The sequence below is a fragment of the Salmo salar genome, chromosome ssa13, assembly GCF_905237065.1.
Source record: "Salmo salar chromosome ssa13, Ssal_v3.1, whole genome shotgun sequence".
Classification (NCBI taxonomy): Eukaryota; Metazoa; Chordata; class Actinopteri; order Salmoniformes; family Salmonidae; genus Salmo; species Salmo salar.
This window is the reverse complement of record NC_059454.1, coordinates 7,389,040-7,410,171: the sequence shown is the minus strand read 5'-3', so window position 1 is coordinate 7,410,171 and position 21,132 is coordinate 7,389,040. Positions and strand designations below refer to the sequence as shown.

The following is a 21,132-nucleotide window of genomic DNA, read 5'->3' as shown; positions in this document are numbered from 1 at the left end:
GACAGGGGAACAGTCAGTCCTGGGGAACAGAGACAGGGGAACAGTCAGTCCTAGGGAACAGAGACAGGGGAACAGTCAGTCCTAGGGAACAGAGACAGGGGAACAGTCAGTCCTAGGGAACAGAGACAGGGGAACAGTCAGTCCTAGGGAACAGAGACAGGGGAACAGTCAGTCCTAGGGAACAGAGACAGGGGAACAGTCAGTCCTAGGGAACAGAGACAGGGGAACAGTCAGTCCTGGGGAACAGAGACAGGGGAACAGTCAGTCCTAGGGAACAGAGACAGGGGAACAGTCAGTCCTAGGGAACAGAGACAGGGGAACAGTCATTATTGGGGAGGAGACAGGGGAACAGTCAGTCCTGGGGAACAGAGACAGGGGAACAGTCAGTCCTAGGGAACAGAGACAGGGGAACAGTCAGTCCTAGGGAACAGAGACAGGGGAACAGTCATTATTGGGGAGGAGACAGGGGAACAGTCAGTCCTAGGGAACAGAGACAGGGGAACAGTCAGTCCTAGGGAACAGAGACAGGGGAACAGTCAGTCCTAGGGAACAGAGACAGGGGAACAGTCATTATTGGGGAGGAGACAGGGGAACAGTCAGTCCTAGGGAACAGAGACAGGGGAACAGTCAGTCCTAGGGAACAGAGACAGGGGAACAGTCAGTCCTAGGGAACAGAGACAGGGGAACAGTCAGTCCTAGGGAACAGAGACAGGGGAACAGTCAGTCCTGGGGAACAGAGACAGGGGAACAGTCAGTCCTAGGGGAACAGAGACAGGGGAACAGTCAGTCCTAGGGAACAGAGACAGGGGAACAGTCAGTCCTGGGGAACAGAGACAGGGGAACAGTCAGTCCTAGGGAACAGAGACAGGGGAACAGTCATTATTGGGGAGGAGACAGGGGGACAGTCAGTCCTGGGGAACAGAGACAGGGGAACAGTCAGTCCTAGGGAACAGAGACAGGGGAACAGTCATTATTGGGGAGGAGACAGGGAGACAGTCAGTCCTGGTGAACAGAGACAGGGGAACAGTCAGTCCTAGGGAGGACACAGGGGAACAGTCAGTCCTAGGGAACAGGCAGGGAGACAAGAGGACTTATTATGGGGTTATAGCTAGCCCACATCTGGTGACTAGTTTTGCTGAATGAGTGAATGAATGAATATACCTGGGAAAGGATGGGATGATGGGAAGGCTTAGTGTGGCCCTGCCTGCCAAGGCTATAACATTATTGAATAGGGCTTGTCTTCAGACTATATATATTCTAGTGGTGTTTTTCCCTTACTCTTTCTCCAGTGTCTCTGGTTGTTCCTGGTTCAGAATGATAGGAAGTGGGCACCGAGTGTGAAAGTGGTGTGACATGATGTTTAGCCGTTTCCATCAGACACCACTGCTCTCATATGAATCTGTATTCCAGTCACATCCGTATTGCAGACTGGCTTGACAATCAACAGCAGGGGTTAGCAAACAATACATAAACTCTCTCTCTCTCTCTCTCTCTCTCTCTCTCTCTCTCTCTCTCTCTCTCTCTCTCTCTCTCTCTCTCTCTCTCTCTCTCTCTCTCTCTCTCTCTCTCTCTCTCTCTCTCTCTCTCTCTCTGCCTTCTCCCTGTTTATTTCTCTCATCAATACAGTCACACACAACAGAAAAATGCATTATTTGCTCTATAACCTGTTAGTTCATATGTCTTGCCACCGTGATATAAAGGTCTAAAGGCAGAGACAATAAGAAGACACAGTAGCAGAATAAATTCAACCACACCTTTTGTTTCATCACAAAACCGGATAGAAACCTCAGTCCAGTGAAGTCCACAAAGCATATTGTTTTTAACAAACAGTTACATGACCTACAGCATGGTTAGGCAAGGTAATGTTTTCAACATTTTCAGACTACTAAACTATTGATTTAGTTCAATCAACGTAAGCTAAGTATGATGTAGCTGTCCAGGGTTCTGATTTCTCTGTCTGCTATTTGGTATTCGGATCCCTATTCGCTGTTACAAAAGCCTGGGCTCCACACAGAACATGAAATCACACAGAACATGAAACATGACATAACACAGAACATGAAACATGACATAACACAGAACATGAAACATGACATAACACAGAACATGAAACATGACATCATACAGAACATGAAACATGACATAACACAGAACATGAAACATGACATAACACAGAACACCATACAGAACATGAAACATGACATAACACAGAACATGAAATATGACATAACACAGAACATGAAACATGACATTATAACACAGAACATCATACAGAACATGAAACATGACATAACAAAGCACATGAAACATGACATAACACAGAACATGAAACATGACACAATACAGAACATGTAACATGACATAACACAGAACATGAAACATGACATCACACAGAACATGAAACATGACATAACACATAACATGAAACATGACATAACACAGAGCATGAAACATGACATAACACAGAATATGAAACATGACATCACACAGAACATGAAACATGACATAACATGAAACATGACATAACACAGAACATGAAACATGACATAACACAGAGCATGAAACATGACATAACACAGAGCATGAAACATGACATAACACAGAACATGAAACATGACATAACACAGAACATGAAACATGACATAACACAGAACATGAAACATGACATAACACAGAACATCATACAGAACATGAAACATGACATAACACAGAACATGAAACATGACATAACACAGAACATGAAACATGACATAACACAGAACATGAAACATGACATAACACAGAACATGAAACATGACATAACACAGAACATGAAACATGACATCACACAGAACATGAAACATGACATAACGCAGAACATGAAACATGACATAACGCAGAACATGAAACATGACATAACACAGAACATCATACAGAACATGAAACATGACATAACACAGGACATGAATCATGACATAACACAGAACATGAAACATGACATAACACAGAACATGAAACATGACATAACACAGAACATGAAACATGACATAACACAGAACATGAAACATGACATAACACAGAACATGAAACATGACATCATACAGAACATGAAACATGACATAACACAGAACATGAAACATGACATCATACATAACATGAAACATGACATAACACAGAGCATGAAACATGACATAACACAGAACATCATACAGAACATGAAACATGACATAACACAGAACATGAAACATGACATAACACAGAACATGAAACATGACATAACACAGAACATGAAACATGAAATAACACAGAACATGAAACATGACATAACACAGAACATTAATAGACAATAACAGCCCAAGGACAGAACTACATACATTTTTAAAAAGGCACACGTAGCCTACATATCAATACATACACACAATCTATCTAGGTCAAATAGGGGAGAGGCGTTGTGCCGCGAGGTGTTGCTTTATCTGTTTTTTTAAACCAGGTTTGCTGTTTATTTCAGCAATATGAGATGAAAGGAAGTTCCATGCAATAAGGGCTCTATATAATACTGTACGCTTTCTTGAATTTGTTCTGGATTTGGGGACTGTGAAAAGACCCCTGGTGGCATGTCTGGTGGGGTAAGTGTGTGTGTCAGAGCTGTGTGTAAGTTGACTATGCAAACAATTTGGGATTTTCAACACATTAATGTTTCTTATAAAAAGAAGAAGTGATGCTGTCAGTCTCTCCTCAACTCTTAACCAAGAGAGACCGGCGTGCATAGTATTTATATCAGCCCTCTGATTATAATGAAGAGCAATGGGTGCCGCTCTGTTCTGGACCAGCTGCAGTTTAACTAGGTCTTTCCTTGCAGCACTGGACCACACACCTGGACAATAATCAAGATTAGACTAAACTAGAGCCTGCAGGACTTGCTTTTTACAGTGTCGTGTCAAAAATGCAGAGAATCTCTTTATTACGGACAGACCTCTCCCCATCTTTACAACCATTGAATCTATATGTTTTGACCATGACAGTTTACAATCTAAGGTAACACCAAGTCATTTAGTCTCCTCAACTTCAAGGTCCATGTTTTCCCTTTGGCAAGGCTAGCTACAGTGCCTTCAGAAAGTATTCACATCCCTTGACTTTTTCCACATTTTGTTGTTGTTACAGCCTGAATTTAAAATGGATTAAATTTAGATGTTCTTATCACTGGCCTACACACAATATCCCATAATATCAAAGTGGAATGATGTTTTCAAATTCTTTCAAAAATATTGATAAAAAATGAAAAGCTGACATGTCTTGAGTCAATAAGTATTCAACTCCTTTGTTACGGCAAGTCTAAATAAGTTTAGGAGTAAAAATGTGCTCATCAAGTCTACATAATAAGTTGCATGGACTCACTCTGTGTTCAATAATAGTGTTTAACATGATTTTTGAATAACTACCTCTTCTCTGTACCCCACACATACAATTATCTGTAAAGGTCCCTCAGTCGAGCAGATTAAAGCACAAAGATCAAGGAGGGTTTCCAACACCTCGCAAAGAAGGACACCTATTGGTAGATGGGTCAAAATGAGCATGGTGAAGTTATTAATTATACTTTGGATGGTGTATCAATACACCCAGTCACTACAAAGATACAGGTGTCCTTCCTAACTCAGTTGCTGGAGAGGAAGGAAACCGCTTAGGGATTTCACCATGAGACCAATGGTGACTTTAAAACAGTTAGAGTTTAATGGCTGTGATAGGAGAAAACTGAGGATGGATCAACAACATTGTAGTTACTCCACAATACTAACCTAATTGACAGAGTGAAAATAAGGAAGTTTGTACAGAATAAAAATATTCCATAACATGCATCCTGTGTGCAACAAGGCACTAAACTAATGCTGCAAAAAATGTGGCAAAGCAATTAACTTTTTCTTGATTACAAAGTGTTATGTTTGGGTCAATTCCAATACATTACTAAGTACCACTTTCCATATTTTCTAGCATAGTGGTGGCTGCATCATGTTATGGGTATGCTTGTAATCGTTAAGGACTGGGGAGTTTTTCAGGATAAGAAATAAATGAAAAGCACAGGCAAAATCCTAGATGGAAAATTTGGTTCAGTCTGCGTTCCACCAGACACTGGAAGATGAATTCACCTTTCAGAAGGACAATAACCCACCTACAGCTAGCCTTACAAACAGGGTTAGGAATGGAACATTTTGGGAACCTGGTTCACCTGGGTTTCCCCTATTTGGTTTAGAAATTAATGTATATAACATTGCATTGTTAAAAGACCAGTTCTGTGACATTGGTAAAGCTATGTGACGTAATAACTCGAGGTCTCACTACACCTTTTGTGTGTGTGTGTGTGTGTGTGTGTGTGTGTGTGTGTGTGTGTGTGTGTGTGTGTGTGTGTGTGTGTGTGTGTGTGTGTGTGTGAATTGCTTGCATGTTATCCTACCCAGAAGCAGGAACTTCCTGTTATCTCCATACAGCTGTAGCAGGTCAGAACAGAACACAGCTATGGGAGATCCCAACCTGTACTCTCTCAACAGCAGTGCAAATTGCTGGAGCTCCTGGGGACTCAGCTTACTCCTTAGCTGGGTGGTACAGGGGGAAGAGAAGGGGACAAACACAGATTACAAGGAGGGACATTACAGGGGAAGAGTACTGCTGTCCCCCCCCCCAGTGTCACTGTGATCTTTTTAATTTTAATTTTTAATTTTACCTTTATTTAACTAGGCAAGTCAGTTAAGAACAAATTCTTATTTACAATGATGGCCTACCCCGGCCAAACCCTCCCCTAACCCTAACGACGCTGGGCCAATTGTGTGCCACCCTAGCTTTACTGCGGTCATGACTCCACACTGTGATCTTTACTGTGGCCATGACTCCAGATTGTGATCAGTTTATTAGGTACCCCATCTAATTTGAGGTGGGAGACCCCTTTTCCTCCAGAACAGCCTGAATTCTTCGGGGCATGGAGACGTTGCTCAATTGGTATCAGGGGACCTAACGTGTGCCAGGAAAACATTCTCCACACCATTACACCACCGCTACCAGCCTGTACCTTTGATACCAGGCAGGATGGGGGCCATGGATTCATGAGGCTCACGCCAAATCCTGTCTCTGCCATCAGCATGACACAACAGGAACCAGGATTTGTCAGACCAGCAGATGTTTTTCCACTCCTCAATTGTCCAGTGTTGGTGATCGTGTACCCACTGGAGCTGCTTCTTCTTGTTTTGTAGCTGATAGGAGTGGAATCCGATGTGGATGTCTGCTGACAAGGACCGACCAGTTGTGCGTTCTGAGATGCCGTTCTGTACACCACTGTTGTACTGCTCCGTTTTGTACCTGTTTGCGGCCCGCCTGTTATCTTGCACGATTCTTGCCATTCTCCTTTCGACCTCTCTCATCAACGAGTTGTTCTCACCCACAGGACTGCAGCTGATTGGATGTTAGTTTGTTTGTCGCTGTCGTGTGTGAAAAGCCCTGGAGGCCGACCGTTTTTTTTTTTAGATACTGGAATTGGTGTGTTTGGCACCAACGATCATACCAAACTCTATGGTCACTCGTTTGGCCCATTCTAACATTTAATCGAAACAGTGACTGAATGCCTTGATGCCCGTCTGCCTGCTTTATATAGCCAAGCCACCCGTCACGTGCGAACGAACGATTTTCCTGAACGGGGAATGTGGTGTACCTAAAACAAAACTGGCCAATGACTGATCATGTATTTATTCTTACGGTGATCATGTACTCCTGCATGAGCTGTAGGCCCTGGTTGCTGTCTCCTCCGTCACTATGCAGCGATGCCAGGCTGTGATGTGACCCCTGTAGGGACAGAGACGAGCTCTCACTGTAACTCTCACTGTAGTACAGGTCAAAGGCCTCCTGGGATCCATCACTATGGGAGAATACACAGGTAGCACAGGAAAGAAATGACCGGGTAAATTACATTGTAAAATATTTATTATTATACAGTAATGAAACCTATGAATGAAACACATGGAGAATTCATAAAGGCATCTCTGCCCTATCACTGATTATACACTGTCCCTGTATCATGGACTAACTGACTGTCCCAGTATCATGGACTAACTCACTGGACTAACTGATTATACACTGTCCCTGTATCATGGACTAACTGACTGTCCCAGTATCATGGACTAACTCACTGGACTAACTGATTATACACTGTCCCTGTATCATGGACTAACTGACTGTCCCTGTATCATGGACTAACTGACTATACACTGTCCCTGTATCATGGACTAACTCACTGTCCCAGTATCATGGACTAACTCACTGTCCCTGTATCATGGACTAACTGACTGTCCCTGTATCATGGACTAACTGATTATACACTGTCCCTGTATCATGGACTAACTGACTGTCCCTGTATCATGGACTAACTGACTATACACTGTCCCTGTATCATGGACTAACTCACTGTCCCTGTATCATGGACTAACTCACTGTCCCTGTATCATGGACTAACTGATTATACACTGCAGCAGAAGTGTATATGTATGTGTATGTGTGTGTTTGTATGTTATGTGTATGTTTGTGTGTGTGTGTGGGTATATATATATGAGTGTGTGTGTGTGTGTGTGTGTGTGTGTGTGTGTGTGTGTGTGTGTGTGTGTGTGTGTGTGTGTGTGTGTGTGTGTGTGTGTGTGTGTGTGTGTGTCTAGTGTGTGCGTGTGTGTGTGTGTGCCTATGTGTGTGTGTGTGTGTGCGTGTGTGTGTGTGTGTGTGTGTGTGTGTGTGTATATATATATGTGTGTGTATGTGTCTACATGTGTGTGTGTGTGTGTGTGTGTGTGTGTGTGTGTGTGTGTGTGTGTGTGTGTGTGTGTGTGTGTGTGTGTGTGTGTGTGTGTGTGTGTGTGTGTGTGTGTGTGTGTGTGTGTGTGTGTGTGTGTGTGTGTGTGTGTGTGTTACTTACTAAGAGCTGCAGAGGCTGAAGTCAGCGTCGTAGCTGTACGTCATGTCAGTCAGACAGCTGTCACCTGGGAGAAGAACATAACAACACTATTCATCATCATATACACTGGGAGAAGAACATTGAAACAGTGTGTCCATCTACATTAAGCCAGTGTGTCCATCTACATTAAGGCAGTGTGTCCGTCTACATTAAGGCAGTACGTCCGTCTACATTAAGGCAGTACGTCCGTCTACATTAAGGCAGTGTGTCCGTCTACATTAAGGCAGTGTGTCCATCTACATTAAGCCAGTGTGTCCATCTACATTAAGGCAGTGTGTCCGTCTACATTAAGGCAGTACGTCCGTCTACATTAAGGCAGTGTGTCCATCTACATTAAGGCAGTGTGTCCGTCTACATTAAGGCAGTGTGTCCGTCTGCATTAAGGCAGTGTGTCCGTCTGCATTAAGGCAGTGTGTCCGTCTACATTAAGGCAGTACGTCCGTCTACATTAAGGCAGTGTGTCCGTCTACATTAAGGCAGTACGTCCGTCTACATTAAGGCAGTGTGTCCGTCTATTAAGGCAGTGCGTCCGTCTACATTAAGGCAGTGTGTCCGTCTACATTAAGGCAGTGTGTCCGTCTACATTAAGGTAGTGTGTCCGTCTACATTAAGGCAGTGTGTCCGTCTACATTAAGGCAGTACGTCCGTCTACATTAAGGCAGTGTGTCCGTCTACATTAAAGCAGTGTGTCCGTCTACATTAAGGCAGTGTGTCCGTCTACTTTAAGGCAGTGTGTCCGTCTACATTAAGGCAGTGTGTCCGTCTACATTAAGGCAGTACGTCCGTCTACATTAAGGCAGTGTGTCCGTCTACATTAAGGCAGTGTGTCCATCTACATTAAGGCAGTGTGTCCGTCTACATTAAGGCAGTACGTCCGTCTACATGAAGTCTTGTGTACTTCTGAATGAATGTCTGTGTACCATTGATTGTGGATGTAATATCCAAGACTGTTGTTCTTAACTGATTACATAATTAATGACATGTTCATGAAAACTAACCAACATAGTGCTGCCAACAGCTCTGCGGTTGAAGACAACATTTTCTGAGATGAAATTATAAAAACATGTAGATATGGGGAGGTCGTGTGTATACTATCCTGTATACTATCCATACTATCCTGTATACTATCCATACTATCCTGTATACTATCCTGTATACTATCCATACTATCCTGTATACTATCCTGTATACTATCCATACTATCCTGTATACTATCCTGTATACTATCCTGTATACTATCCATACCATCCTGTATACTCTCCTGTATACTATCCATACTATCCATACTATCCTGTATACTATCCTGTATACTATCCTGTATACTATCCATATAATCCTGTATACTATCCATACTATCCTGTATACTGTCCTGTATTCTATCCTGTATACTATCCTGTATACTATCCTGCATGAATTATGACTTATGACTGTGTACCAGTTTAGAGGGTTTTAATTCCCATTATAAACTGGGTGGTTCGAGCCCTGAATGCTGATTGGCTGTATATCAGACCGTATACCACATGTATGACGAAACATGTATTTTTTACTGCTCTAATTACGTTGGTAACCCGTTTATAGTAGAAATAAGGCACCTCGGGGGGCGTGTTTTGTGGTATACGGCCAATCGTGCCTAAGAACAGCCCTTAGCCGTGGTATATTGGCCGTATACCACACCCCCCGGGCCTTATTGGTTAATTCTCTAACTGTCAACATGCTGTAGCCAGTAGTGTTAGTCTGGTGTGTGTGTGTGTCAGAGGACGTTGGTGGGAGGAGCTACAGGAGGACGGGCTCCTTGTAATAACCAGAGTGGAATCAGTGGAATGTTTCCGAACACATCAAGCACATGGAAACAACGTGTGTTCGTGACTCCGTTCCATCGATTACATTGCAGCCATTACAAGGAGCCCGTCCTCCTTTAACCTCCTCCCACCAGCCTCCTCTGGTTGGTGTGTGTGTGTGTGTGTGTGTGTGTGTGTGTGTGTGTGTGTGTGTGTGTGTGTGTGTGTGTGTGTGTGACTCACTCCTCTGTAGCCAGTAGCGATCTGGCATGGTGTAGTGGAACCCAGACCGGTCTACACACTCTATAGTCTGGTGACCATAGATAATCTGGAACATCTGACAGATCAGAGCACAGTACTCCTCCGCTGCATCCTGAAGAGAGACACACACACACACACACACACACACACACACACACACACACACACACACACACACACACGCACACACACGCACGCACACGCACACAATCATTAGGAGAGCACAGTACTCCTCCGCTGCATCCTGAAGAGAGAGAGACACACACACACACGCACACACACACACACACACACACACACACACACACACACACACACACACACACACACACACACACACACACACACACACACACACACACACACACACACACACGCACACACACACACGCACACACACGCACACACACACACACACACGCACGCACACACACACACACACACGCACGCACACGCATGCACACGCACACAATCATTAGGAGAGCACAGTACTCCTCCGCTGCATCCTGAAGAGAGAGAGACACACACACACACACGCACACACACACACACACACTCACACACCATCATTAGGAGAGCACAGTATATGTGTGTGTGGAGGACTGCGCCGGAGGACTGGCGGGCGACCCTGGCTGCGCAGCGGCTGGCGGGCGACCCTGGCTGCGCCCGGACAGGCGGGCGACTCTGTCAACATGCTGTTGCCAGTAGCGTTAGTCTGGCAACAGCCAGAGTCAGAGTCGGGCGACTCTGGCGGCGCCGGACAGGTGGGCGACTCTGGCGGCTCCGGACAGGCGGGCGACTCTGGCGGCTCCGGACTGGCGGGTGACTCTGGCGGCTCCGGACTGGCGGGCGACTCTGGCGGCTCCGGACTGGCGGGCGACTCTGGCGGCTCCGGACTGGCGGGCGACTCTGGCGGCTCCGGACTGGCGGGCGACTCTGGCACAGGATTCACCAGGCTGGGGAGACATGCAGGAGGCCTGGCTCTGGGCGCAGGCACAGGACTCACCAGGCTGGGGAGACCCACTGGAGGCCTGGTCCGAGGAGGAGGCACAGGATAGACCAGGCTGGGGAGACCCACTGAAGGCCTGGTCCGAGGAGGAGGCACAGGATAGACCGGGCTGTGGGGGAGCACTGGAGTTTTGGTGCGTAGGCTTGACACCCCTACTCCAGGCTGAATGCCCACTCTAGCCCGGTACGGGCGGAGCGCAGGCATAGGACGAACTGAGCCCTCCCAGCGCCCCGAAGACACAGTGCGCAGAGCCGGCGCCGGATAGCCTGGACCGAAACGGCGCACTGGAGACCAGACGCGCTGAGCTGGCACAATCCGCCCTGGCTCGATGCCCACTCTCGCATGGCACTTGTGGGGGGCTGGCATGTAGCGCTCCGGGCTATGAGCGCATACTGGAGACACCGTGCGCTTCACCGCATAAGCACGGGAAGTTGGCCCAGAATTCCATCCTGGCTCTGCCACACTCCCCGTGTGCCCCCCCCCCAAAAAAATTGTTTTGGGGCTGCCTCTCGTGCCTGTTGCGCTCCCTTGCCTCATACCACCGCCTCTCAGCTTTCGCTGCCTCCAGCTCCTCTTTCGGGCGGCGATATTCCCCAGCTTGTCTCCATGGTCCCTTTCCGTCCAGTATTTCCTCCCACGTCCACGGATCCTGAACCCTCTGCTCCTTCTTCTCACGCTGCTTGGTCCATTTAGGGTGGGTGAATCTGTAACGGCCGTCGTCAAAATGAGACCAAGGTGCAGCAGAGGATGTGTTCATCGTGAATTAATTTTAATGGACCGAATGAACACTATACAAAAATAAACCAAAAAACTACCAGCAACAGTTCTGTCAGGTTAACAAAACTAAACAGGAAAATATTCACCCACAAACCCCAAAGGAAAAACAGGCTGCCTATGTATGACTCTCAATTAGCAACAACGATCTACAGCTGTTCCTGATTGAGAGCCATACACGGCCGAAACAAAGTAATACACCAACATAGAAAAAGGAACATAGAACGCCCTCCCTAGTCACACCCTGGCCTAACCAAAAATAGAGAACCAAAACCCTCTCTATGGCCAGGGCGTGACACTATGAACTAGGGTATGTGTGAGCATTTCTTGTAGTGAGCAACTGTTTGTTACAAAGTAATTCAGAATCATTTTGTTTTATTTTTCATGTGAATACATTGATAGAAAAGGGGGGAACATAGATACATTCAATATAATTCATGAGTTGAATCAAAACCTATGTTTTAAACCATTTCTCATGCTCGGAGACTTCACAGATTTGTCAAGAAATCGTGTTTACCTAAAACACTACCTTTCTTTCCTTACATGTATGATACTGCTGTTTGTTGTTATATCTCATACTAAGCATTTATCAATTGAATTACACACTGAACTTGATCCTGTAATATATATTGCTGTTGGACTCTTTTTTTTGTATGGAGATCCAGGAAGTGCTCTGTAACCCTGGTAACATCTCCTTATGCTTACATTTTATTTATTCACATTTTAGTCATTTAGCAGACACGCTTATCCAGAGCCACTACAGTAGTGAGTCATTTAGCAGACTCTCTGATCCAGAGTCACTACAGTAGTGAGTCATTTAGCAGACTCTTTTTTAGAGTGATTTACAGTGCATTCATCTTAAGATAGCTAGTTGGGACAACCACATATCTCAGTCATAGTAGGTACACTTCTCCTCAATAAAGTAGCTATCAGCAAAGACAGCTAGAAAAGTCAAGTGCAAGTGTTGGATCAGCAAACAGTTCTTTGTTTTTTTGGGGGGTGGGTGGGTATTATTTAAGATACTCTTTGAAGAGGTAGGGTTTCTGGTGCTTTCTCACGATGAGCAGGGACTCTGCTGTCCTTGCTTCAGGGGGAAGCTGGTTCCAGGATTGGGGTTCCAGGACAGAGAAGAGCTTGGACTGGTAGCTGCCCTCCTGTAGGGGTGGGTCCTCTTGCTGCTCTGTAGGTAAACACCATGGTCTTGTAGTGGATGTAAGCTTCCACTAGAAGCTACTTGACTGTGCAGAGGAGCTGGCTGACATGGGAGAACTTGTCCAGCGTTCTGGATAAGCTGCAAGGGGTTTGATGACACAAGCGGAGGAGCCCAGCCAACAGCGAGTTGCAGGTAGGATTAGATTTGGATTAGGACCTGCACCGCTGAATGTGTGAGGTAGGGTCTATACTCTACGGATTTTGTCAAGCAAGAACCTACAGGAGCAAGTCAATACTTTGATGTTTACAGAGAACGACGGGGTGCTCTGTCCCGGGTTCTTCTCACTCTGGGAGGGCGACACATATCCAATATAATGTATGGATTTCAAAATCCAATGTTTCTGAAAGATAGAGTAACTTTTAACAAGATGAATTAAAAACAAAAATTGATACTGTCATTAATAACGGGGCTTCTTCAATAATTATATGCATCATATTTTTATGAGCATTTGACGTCTAGCTGTTTAGTTACGTGGGGACATTAACGCCCAATATCAGCTGATTCAGGATTTTTGGTCGATTTTCAGTCAAGTCATGAAGAGCAGGTGAGATACTGCATGTGATTGAACAAGAGCTAAAGTGTGGGAATTCATGTTGATCTTGTCACGTCCTGACCAGTAAAAGGGGTTATTTGTTATTGTAGTTTGGTCAGGGCGTGGCAGGGGGTGTTTGTTTTGTTAGTTTCGGGTTTTTTGGTTTATGTTCTATGTTATCTATTTCTATGTGTTTATCTAGTTTTCTATTTCTATGTTGGGGTTTTGGCAATGACCTCCAATTATAGGCAGCTGGTTGTCGTTGTCTCTAATTAGAGGCCATATTTACTTGGGTTTGTTTTCTCTTGTGTTTGTGGGTGGTTGTTTCCAGTATAGTCTGTGCACCTTACTGGACTGTTTTTGTCATCAGTTTATTTTGTTTAAGTGTTTTCTTTAATAAAGTAAGAAGATGAGCACTTTACCCGCTGCGCCTTGGTCCAATCCTTACGATGCTTATGACAGATCTGGAGAATTGACAGAACATTTTGGTGTATATGTTGTTATGGCGATCAAGATAATTAGCCTACGATGTAAACAACATTATGACAAGATTCCTGAGATAAGATTACGGTCCATGTACATTTGATCTTTGTTTTCCGAGTTATAACAGAGCAATCGGCAATGTGAAAACGGCTTGTTTATTTGTTTTTGAAAAAAAAAGCTAAAAAAAAAAAGTATTGTTTTTTGTTTTTGCATATAAAACCAAAAAAATAACTTGATATTTTGATGTGGAATGCCTGTCATTGGTTAAGTTCTTCTTCTTGTCCTTTCAAAGTAGGAGTTCACCCTTCTATGAATCTATGATCTATTAATTCGTCGATTAATAGCTGCCCATACCATGCCACGGTACCAAGATAAAGTAATATTTCTTAATTTCTGCATAAGATTTAGAGTTTATTGACTTGTTACTGTAAATGGTTAGCTGACTGATATAGCCTAGCTACCTAGGTAACCATTGGTAATCTTATTCAATGATGCCATTACAGCCAAAACAACAGTATCTACTGCTGGACTAGAGATATTCCCCTAGCTATAGTTAGTCAGTGGTTTCACATCTAACTATCTGGAATGAAGCAAAGGTGTGAATAGCAGACATGTAAATATGTCCTTTCACTGTTTACAGATCTCCAGCTAACCAGAACTGTCTGATCAGCATGCTTACACCTGTACAAATCCGTATGTGTATAGCAATGGAATGAAACATACAACCAATGCCTCAAGTCATGCTGTAGGTCCACCCCACATCTGGAGGGTTGTGGCGTCCTGCCCAGAAAGACCTAGCCCAGGGATAACCAACTAGATTCAGGCGCAGGATGATTTTTTCTTCAGTGGATGGTCGGGGGGCTGGAACATAATTACAAATCATTTGTGGACTGCAATTGACCGCAAGAAGCCGAAACACATATAATATTTGACTAAAACATAATAATTTCAAACATTGCTTACATTTGTACAGGATCGTATGTCTCTCTATTATATGTGGAAATACTTGGGAACAGATTTCCCAAATTAAAATGACTTGGAGCTGATTCCCTGCTGTTTTGTCCCCACTCAAACATATTTTTAATAATATATATGTACAGGAGAACCAGTATTTGATACACTGCCGATTTTGCAGGTTTTCCTACTTACAAAGCATGTCGAGGTTTGTAATTTTTATCATAGGTACACTTCAACTGTGAGAGACGGAATCTAAAACAAAAATCCAGAAAATCACATTGTATGATTTTTAAGTAAATAATTTGCATTTTATTGCATGACATAAGTATTTGATACATCAGAAACACAGGACTTAATATTTGGTACAGAAACCTTGGTTTGCAATTACAGAGATCATACGTTTCCTGTAGTTCTTGACCAGGTTTGCACACACTGCAGCAGGAGTTTTGGCCCACTCCTCCATACAGACCTTCCCCAGATCCTTCAGGTTTCGGGGCTGTCGCTGGGCAATACGGACTTTCAGCTCCCTCCAAAGATGTTCTATTGGGTTCAGGTCTGGAGACTGGCTAGGCCACTCCAGGACCTTGAGATGCTTCTTACGGAGCCACTCCTTAGTTGCCCTGGCTGTGTGTTTCGGGTCGTTGTCATGCTGGAAGACACGACCCATCTTCAATGCTCTTACTGAGGAAAGGAGGTTGATGGCCAAGATCTTGCGATACATGGCCCCATCCATCCTCCCCTCAATACAGTGCAGTCGTCCTGTCCCCTTTGCAGAAAAGCATCCCCAAAGAATGACGTTTCCACCTCCATGCTTCACGGTTGGGATGGTGTTCTTGGGGTTGTACTCATCCTTCTTCTTCCTCCAAACACAGCGAGTGGAGTTTAGACCAAAAAGCTCTATTTTTGTCTCATCAGACCACATGACCTTCTCCCATTCCTCCTCTGGATCATCCAGATGGTCATTGGCAAACTTCAGACGGGCCTGGACATGCGCTGGCTTGAGCAGGGGGACCTTGCGTGCGCTGCAGGATTTTAATCCATGACGGCATAGTGTGTTACTAATGGTTTTCTTTGAGACTGTGGTCCCAGCTCTCTTCAGGTCATTGACCAGGTCCTGCCATGTAGTTTTGGACTGATCCCTCACCTTCCTCATGATCATTGATGCCCCACAAGGTGAGATCTTGCATGGAGCCACAGACCGAGGGTGATTGACCGTCATCTTGAACTTCTTCCATTTTCTAATAATTGCGCCAACAGTTGTTGCCTTCTCACCAAGCTGCTTGCCTATTGTCCTGTAGCCCATCCCAGCCTTGTGCAGGTCTACAATTTTATCCCTGATGTCCTTACACAGCTCTCTGGTCTTGGCCATTGTGGAGAGGTTGGAGTCTGTTTGATTGAGTGTGTGGACAGGTGTCTTTTATACAGGTAACGAGTTCAAACAGGTGCAGTTAATACAGGTAATGAGTGGAGAACAGGAGGGCTTCTTAAAGAAAAACTAACAGGTCTGTGAGAGCCGGAATTCTTACTGGTTGGTAGGTGATCAAATACTTATGTCATGCAATAAAATGCAAATTAATTACTTAAAAATCATACAATGTGATTTTCTGGATTTTTGTTTTAGATTCCGTCTCTCACAGTTGAAGTGTACCTATGATAAAAATTACAGACCTCTACATGCTTCGTAAGTAGGAAAACCTGCAAAATCAGCAGTGTATCAAATACTTGTTCTCCCCACTGTATATAGACATGGGGTGGTAGGTAGCCTAGTGGTTCGAGCATTGGGCCAGTAACTGAAAGTTTGCTAGATCGAAACCCAGAGCTGACAAGGTATAAAGCTGTCATCTGCTCCTGAACAAGGCAGTAAACCCACTGTACCTAGGCCGTCATTTGTAAATAAGAATTTGTTCTTAACTGACTAGCCTAGTTAAATAAAGGTTAAATAAAAAAAACATATATTTTGAACCAGCTGCGGGTCTAATTCGTCCCAGTTGGGAAACCCTGGACTAGCCTCTATCCCTAAACACTTGTAGAGATCTGAGAGGATTGGACAGGTGTAAGCAACACCAAACCTTTCAGAAGGTGAGGTGGAACTCTCACCATGTCACCACCGATTAATCCCTCTCAGATCTCCACAAGTGTCTAGACTCTGGACAGTAGGGGCTAGGGGTTGTTTCTGGACAGACCATGGGTATTATGGTAGCGCAGTCAGTCAGTCAGGTTCTGTCTAAAAATGTTAAAGGGCCAATGCAGTTAAAAACATTCACCATTTTCACAATTTTTTTTTTTTAAGGATATTTTCACACACACACTATGAGGTAGGGATGATATCAGTGTTGTAATATTTTGTTCCATGGCAAAAATGAAAAACACGAAGCAAACCAAACTCTTTGGTCCGTTTAAAAACCTGCTGTTTTATTAATATTGTGTTCTGTAACCTGGGAAATAAATACATGTGACTCTGGATGACATCATAATGATGCTTGTTTCCAACATTAGAGCTGTTTTCCTAAAGAAGTTACATCTGATAAATGTTTTGTTTCCTTGCCACGATATGAACGAGTATCGCAATACTGGTATGGTTGAAATAACACTCTGAAATTGTGAAAATTATGATAATGATCTTTTTGTCTAAGAGCTGTTTGGAAAAAAATGACTAGAATTTCTAGCTGTTCAGGTGGGATAGAACTTTTGGCCCACATCATGACACCGCAATCTGATCTGATTATAATAAACCAATGACTGTTCATCTGGTTAAGGGGGTAGGCTCTAGACCATCCTATCAGCCAATCAGGGCGGTGTATGTAAATATATTAAAATGTGTTTCCTAACACACAATCAAACTGAGCATTTCAAGGGCCAAAGGAGGCTCCGGGAAATAAATGATAAAACATGTATTTTTGTTGTTTTCATGAAATTAACACTCACTGTGATTTATCAGACATACAGTGATGATTTAAAATGACAAAGACGACATAGTGGCGTTAATAGCTGTCAAATACTTGCTTCCTCTGTCCTTGGGGGAATCTCAATTGTATTTCCTTGATTTGTCGGCATCCTCTCTCCTGGTATCCTTCTCAAAACCCATTGGATGAGAAGGTCAGTGGTCCTTCCCCTCTCACCTTTTTATCCAATGGGTTTTGAGAAGGAGGCAAGGACAGAGGATGTCAGGAATCAAGGAAACGTAATTGAGATTCTCCCATTCCTCACCTCCCTCTCAAAGCCCATTGGGGGGGGAGGGAAGTTTCCTCCCTTCAGGCTACAATGGACTTTCAAGGAGAGGCAAGGAGTGGAGGAAACAAGGACAGAGGAAGCGTCACTATGATGGCTAGTTTTCAGACATAGACTTACACACACACACACACACACACACACACACACACACACACACACACACACACACACACACACACACACACACACACACACACACACACACACACACACTGCATTGCATAATCAGTAGCATTACATCACAGTGAGAGGTCAGCCCTAGTAGAGCTGTGGGATTGGATTTCACTATGGGGGTTTTGGTATCAGAATCAGCATGAATGAGACAGAGAAGGACGTGTGTGTGTGTGTGTGTGTGTGTGTGTGTGTGTGTGTGTGTGTGTGTGTGTGTGTGTGTGTGTGTGTTGCCTGTGTGTGTGTGTGTGTGTGTGTGTGTGTGTGTGTGTGTGTGTGTGTGTGTGTGTTTGCCTGTCTGTGGTGTGTGTGTGTGTGTGTGTGTGTGTCTGCTTCTCAATGTCAGTCAGTCCAACCTGAACAAAACACCAGCTATTTCACACCCTGGGCGAACTAAACTATTTGAATAAAAATAGATAATAAATCTATTAATAGTTCTCCTTTGAGGGAGGATTTATTATTGTAGAGTGAGGGACTGACATTCAATATTTGTGTCCCAAATGGCACCCTATTCCCTTTATAGTGTACACTACTTTGACCAGGGCCCATAGGGAATAGGGTGCCATTTGGGATGCATGTATTGTATAGTGAGTGATTGAGATTCAGACAAAAACTATCCTAAACTACATGTAGTATATAGTTAGGTTAAGCTAAGTTAAACCACATGGGTTGGGTTCTGTATGTAACTGTATGTTGTATATAGTTAGGTTAGGTTAAGTTGAACCAAATGAGTTGGGTTTGTATATAGTTAGGTTAAGTTAAGTTAAACCACATGGGTTAGTTTCTGTATGTAACTGTATGTAGTATATAGTTAGGTTAAGTTAATGTATGAATTGTGCTAGCTCTGTTCTATATATTTAATGTATGAATGCTAGCTTTATTCTATATATTTAATGTATGAATTGTGCTAGCTCTGTTCATTATAGTTAATGTATGAATTGTGCTAGCTTTATTCTATATAGTTAATGAATACCAAGATGCTCTCACTGTCTCACTGTAGATTGAGAAGTACAATTTAAAAGTTGCTCCAAATGTCACATTTCGTTAAGGGTTAAAGGGTTAAGGGTTAAGGTTTTGTTTTGGATTGGTTTAAAACATTAAGTTTAGGCACTCATTCCCAATGGTGAAGTTAATAAGGGTTAAAAGGCCAGGGTTTTAAAACAAACACATTCTAAACGAGTGTCTACCCCTGGGATTGAACCGGAGTCATTGGATCACACGTATCCAGCACCCCCGTCCACAACAGCCTAGCAAAACCCATCTGGCTGCTAACACAGTAATGTAATGTATTGAGACAAGTCCTCACCCTGTTCAGGGCATGGTGTGTGTGTGTGTGTGTGAGAGAGAGAGAGAGAGAGTGAGAGAGAGAGAGAGAGAGTGAAAGAGAGAGTGGGAGCGAGAAAGAGAGAGAGAGGTCTGTATGTCTCACCCTGTTCTCCACAGCCAGTATGACCAGATTACAGTAGGCATCAGGGCACGGTGTGTGTGTGTGTGTGTGTGTGTGTGTGAGAGAGAGAGAGAGAGAGAGAGAGAGAGAGAGAGAGAGAGAGAGAGCGAAGAGAGAGAGAGGTCTGTATGTCTCACCCTGTTCTCCACAGCCAGTATGACCAGATTACAGTAGGCATCAGGGCACGGTGTGGTGTGTTGTGTGTGTGTGTGTGTGTGTGTGTGTGTGTGTGTGTGTGTGTGTGTGTGTGTGTGTGTGTGTGTGTGTGTGTGTGAGAGAGCGGGAGAGAAAGAGAGAGAGCGGGGAGAGAGAGAGAGAGAGAGAAAGAATGAGCAAGAGAGAGAGAGAGAGAGAGAGAGAGAGGTCTGTGTGTCTCACCCTGTTCTCCACAGCCAGTATGACCAGATTACAGTAGGCATCAGGGCACGGTGTGTGTGTGTGTGTGTGTGTGTGTGTGTGAGAGAGTGAGAGAGAGAGAGAGAGGTCTGTGTGTCTCACCCTGTTCTCCACAGCCAGTATGACCAGATTACAGTAGGCATCAGGGCATGGTGTAGGCTCCAGTGGGTTATGGTTTCTCCTCTCCCAGCTTCCATAGCTCTTCCCCCTCTCCCAGCTCCCTGTACAGGCCTGCCTGCGTTCCCAACTCCCTCCCTGGGGATGCTTCCTCTCCCAGCTGCCTCCAGGCTTCCCTCCAGCTCCCTGCTTCCTCTCCCAGCTGCCTCCAGGCTTCCCTCCAGCTCCATGCCTCTTCTCCCAGCTACCTGTATAGATTACAGTTTAGTATAGTTTTTGATTATATTTACACATACAAATCCACTTTAGCAGTTTAAAATACAGGAAACAGTGTCGCTTACATGACATAAAATAATGAGCGTGATTAAAAAGAGAAACATGAACCATTTCAAACTTTACCTCCTCCAACTCCGCTGGCCCCGTGTCTTTTCTCCCAACTCCCCCCGACCGGTCTGGGTCGGTCCCAGCTCCCACTCACAGGCCTCTTCTCCCAGCTTCCTCCTCCAGGCTTCCTGGTCTGTCTCCGCTCCCAGCTTCCTCCTACCATGGGCTGCCTCTCTAGGCTGCCACCAGCACCTCAAATCAAAATCATACTTTTCTGTTAAGTGCCTTTAAAATCACACTTTTCTGTTTAAGTGCCTTTAAAATCACACTTTACTGTTAAGTGCATTTAAAATCACACTTTTCTGTTAGGTGCATTTAAAATCACACTTTACTGTTAAATGCATTTAAAATCACACTTTACTGTTAAATGCAATTAAAATCACACTTTACTGTTAAATGCATTTAAAATCACACTTTACTGT

At 44.2% G+C, this 21,132-nt stretch overlaps 1 protein-coding gene across 1 annotated transcript in view; it reads right to left on the bottom strand.

The window, feature by feature from the left end:
- ccm2l (CCM2 like scaffold protein) overlaps window positions 1-21,132 on the bottom strand; it is a 49,818-nt gene that overhangs the window by 2,105 nt on the left and 26,581 nt on the right. Inside the window, exons 6-11 of the mRNA XM_045692863.1 lie at window positions 20,726-20,902; window positions 20,312-20,574; window positions 9,979-10,108; window positions 7,919-7,982; window positions 6,715-6,874; window positions 5,426-5,564 (exon numbers count right to left, since the gene is read on the bottom strand). Coding sequence (XP_045548819.1) covers window positions 5,426-5,564; window positions 6,715-6,874; window positions 7,919-7,982; window positions 9,979-10,108; window positions 20,312-20,574; window positions 20,726-20,902 — 933 coding nt within the window. The remainder of the gene's footprint in view (window positions 1-5,425; window positions 5,565-6,714; window positions 6,875-7,918; window positions 7,983-9,978; window positions 10,109-20,311; window positions 20,575-20,725; window positions 20,903-21,132) is intronic.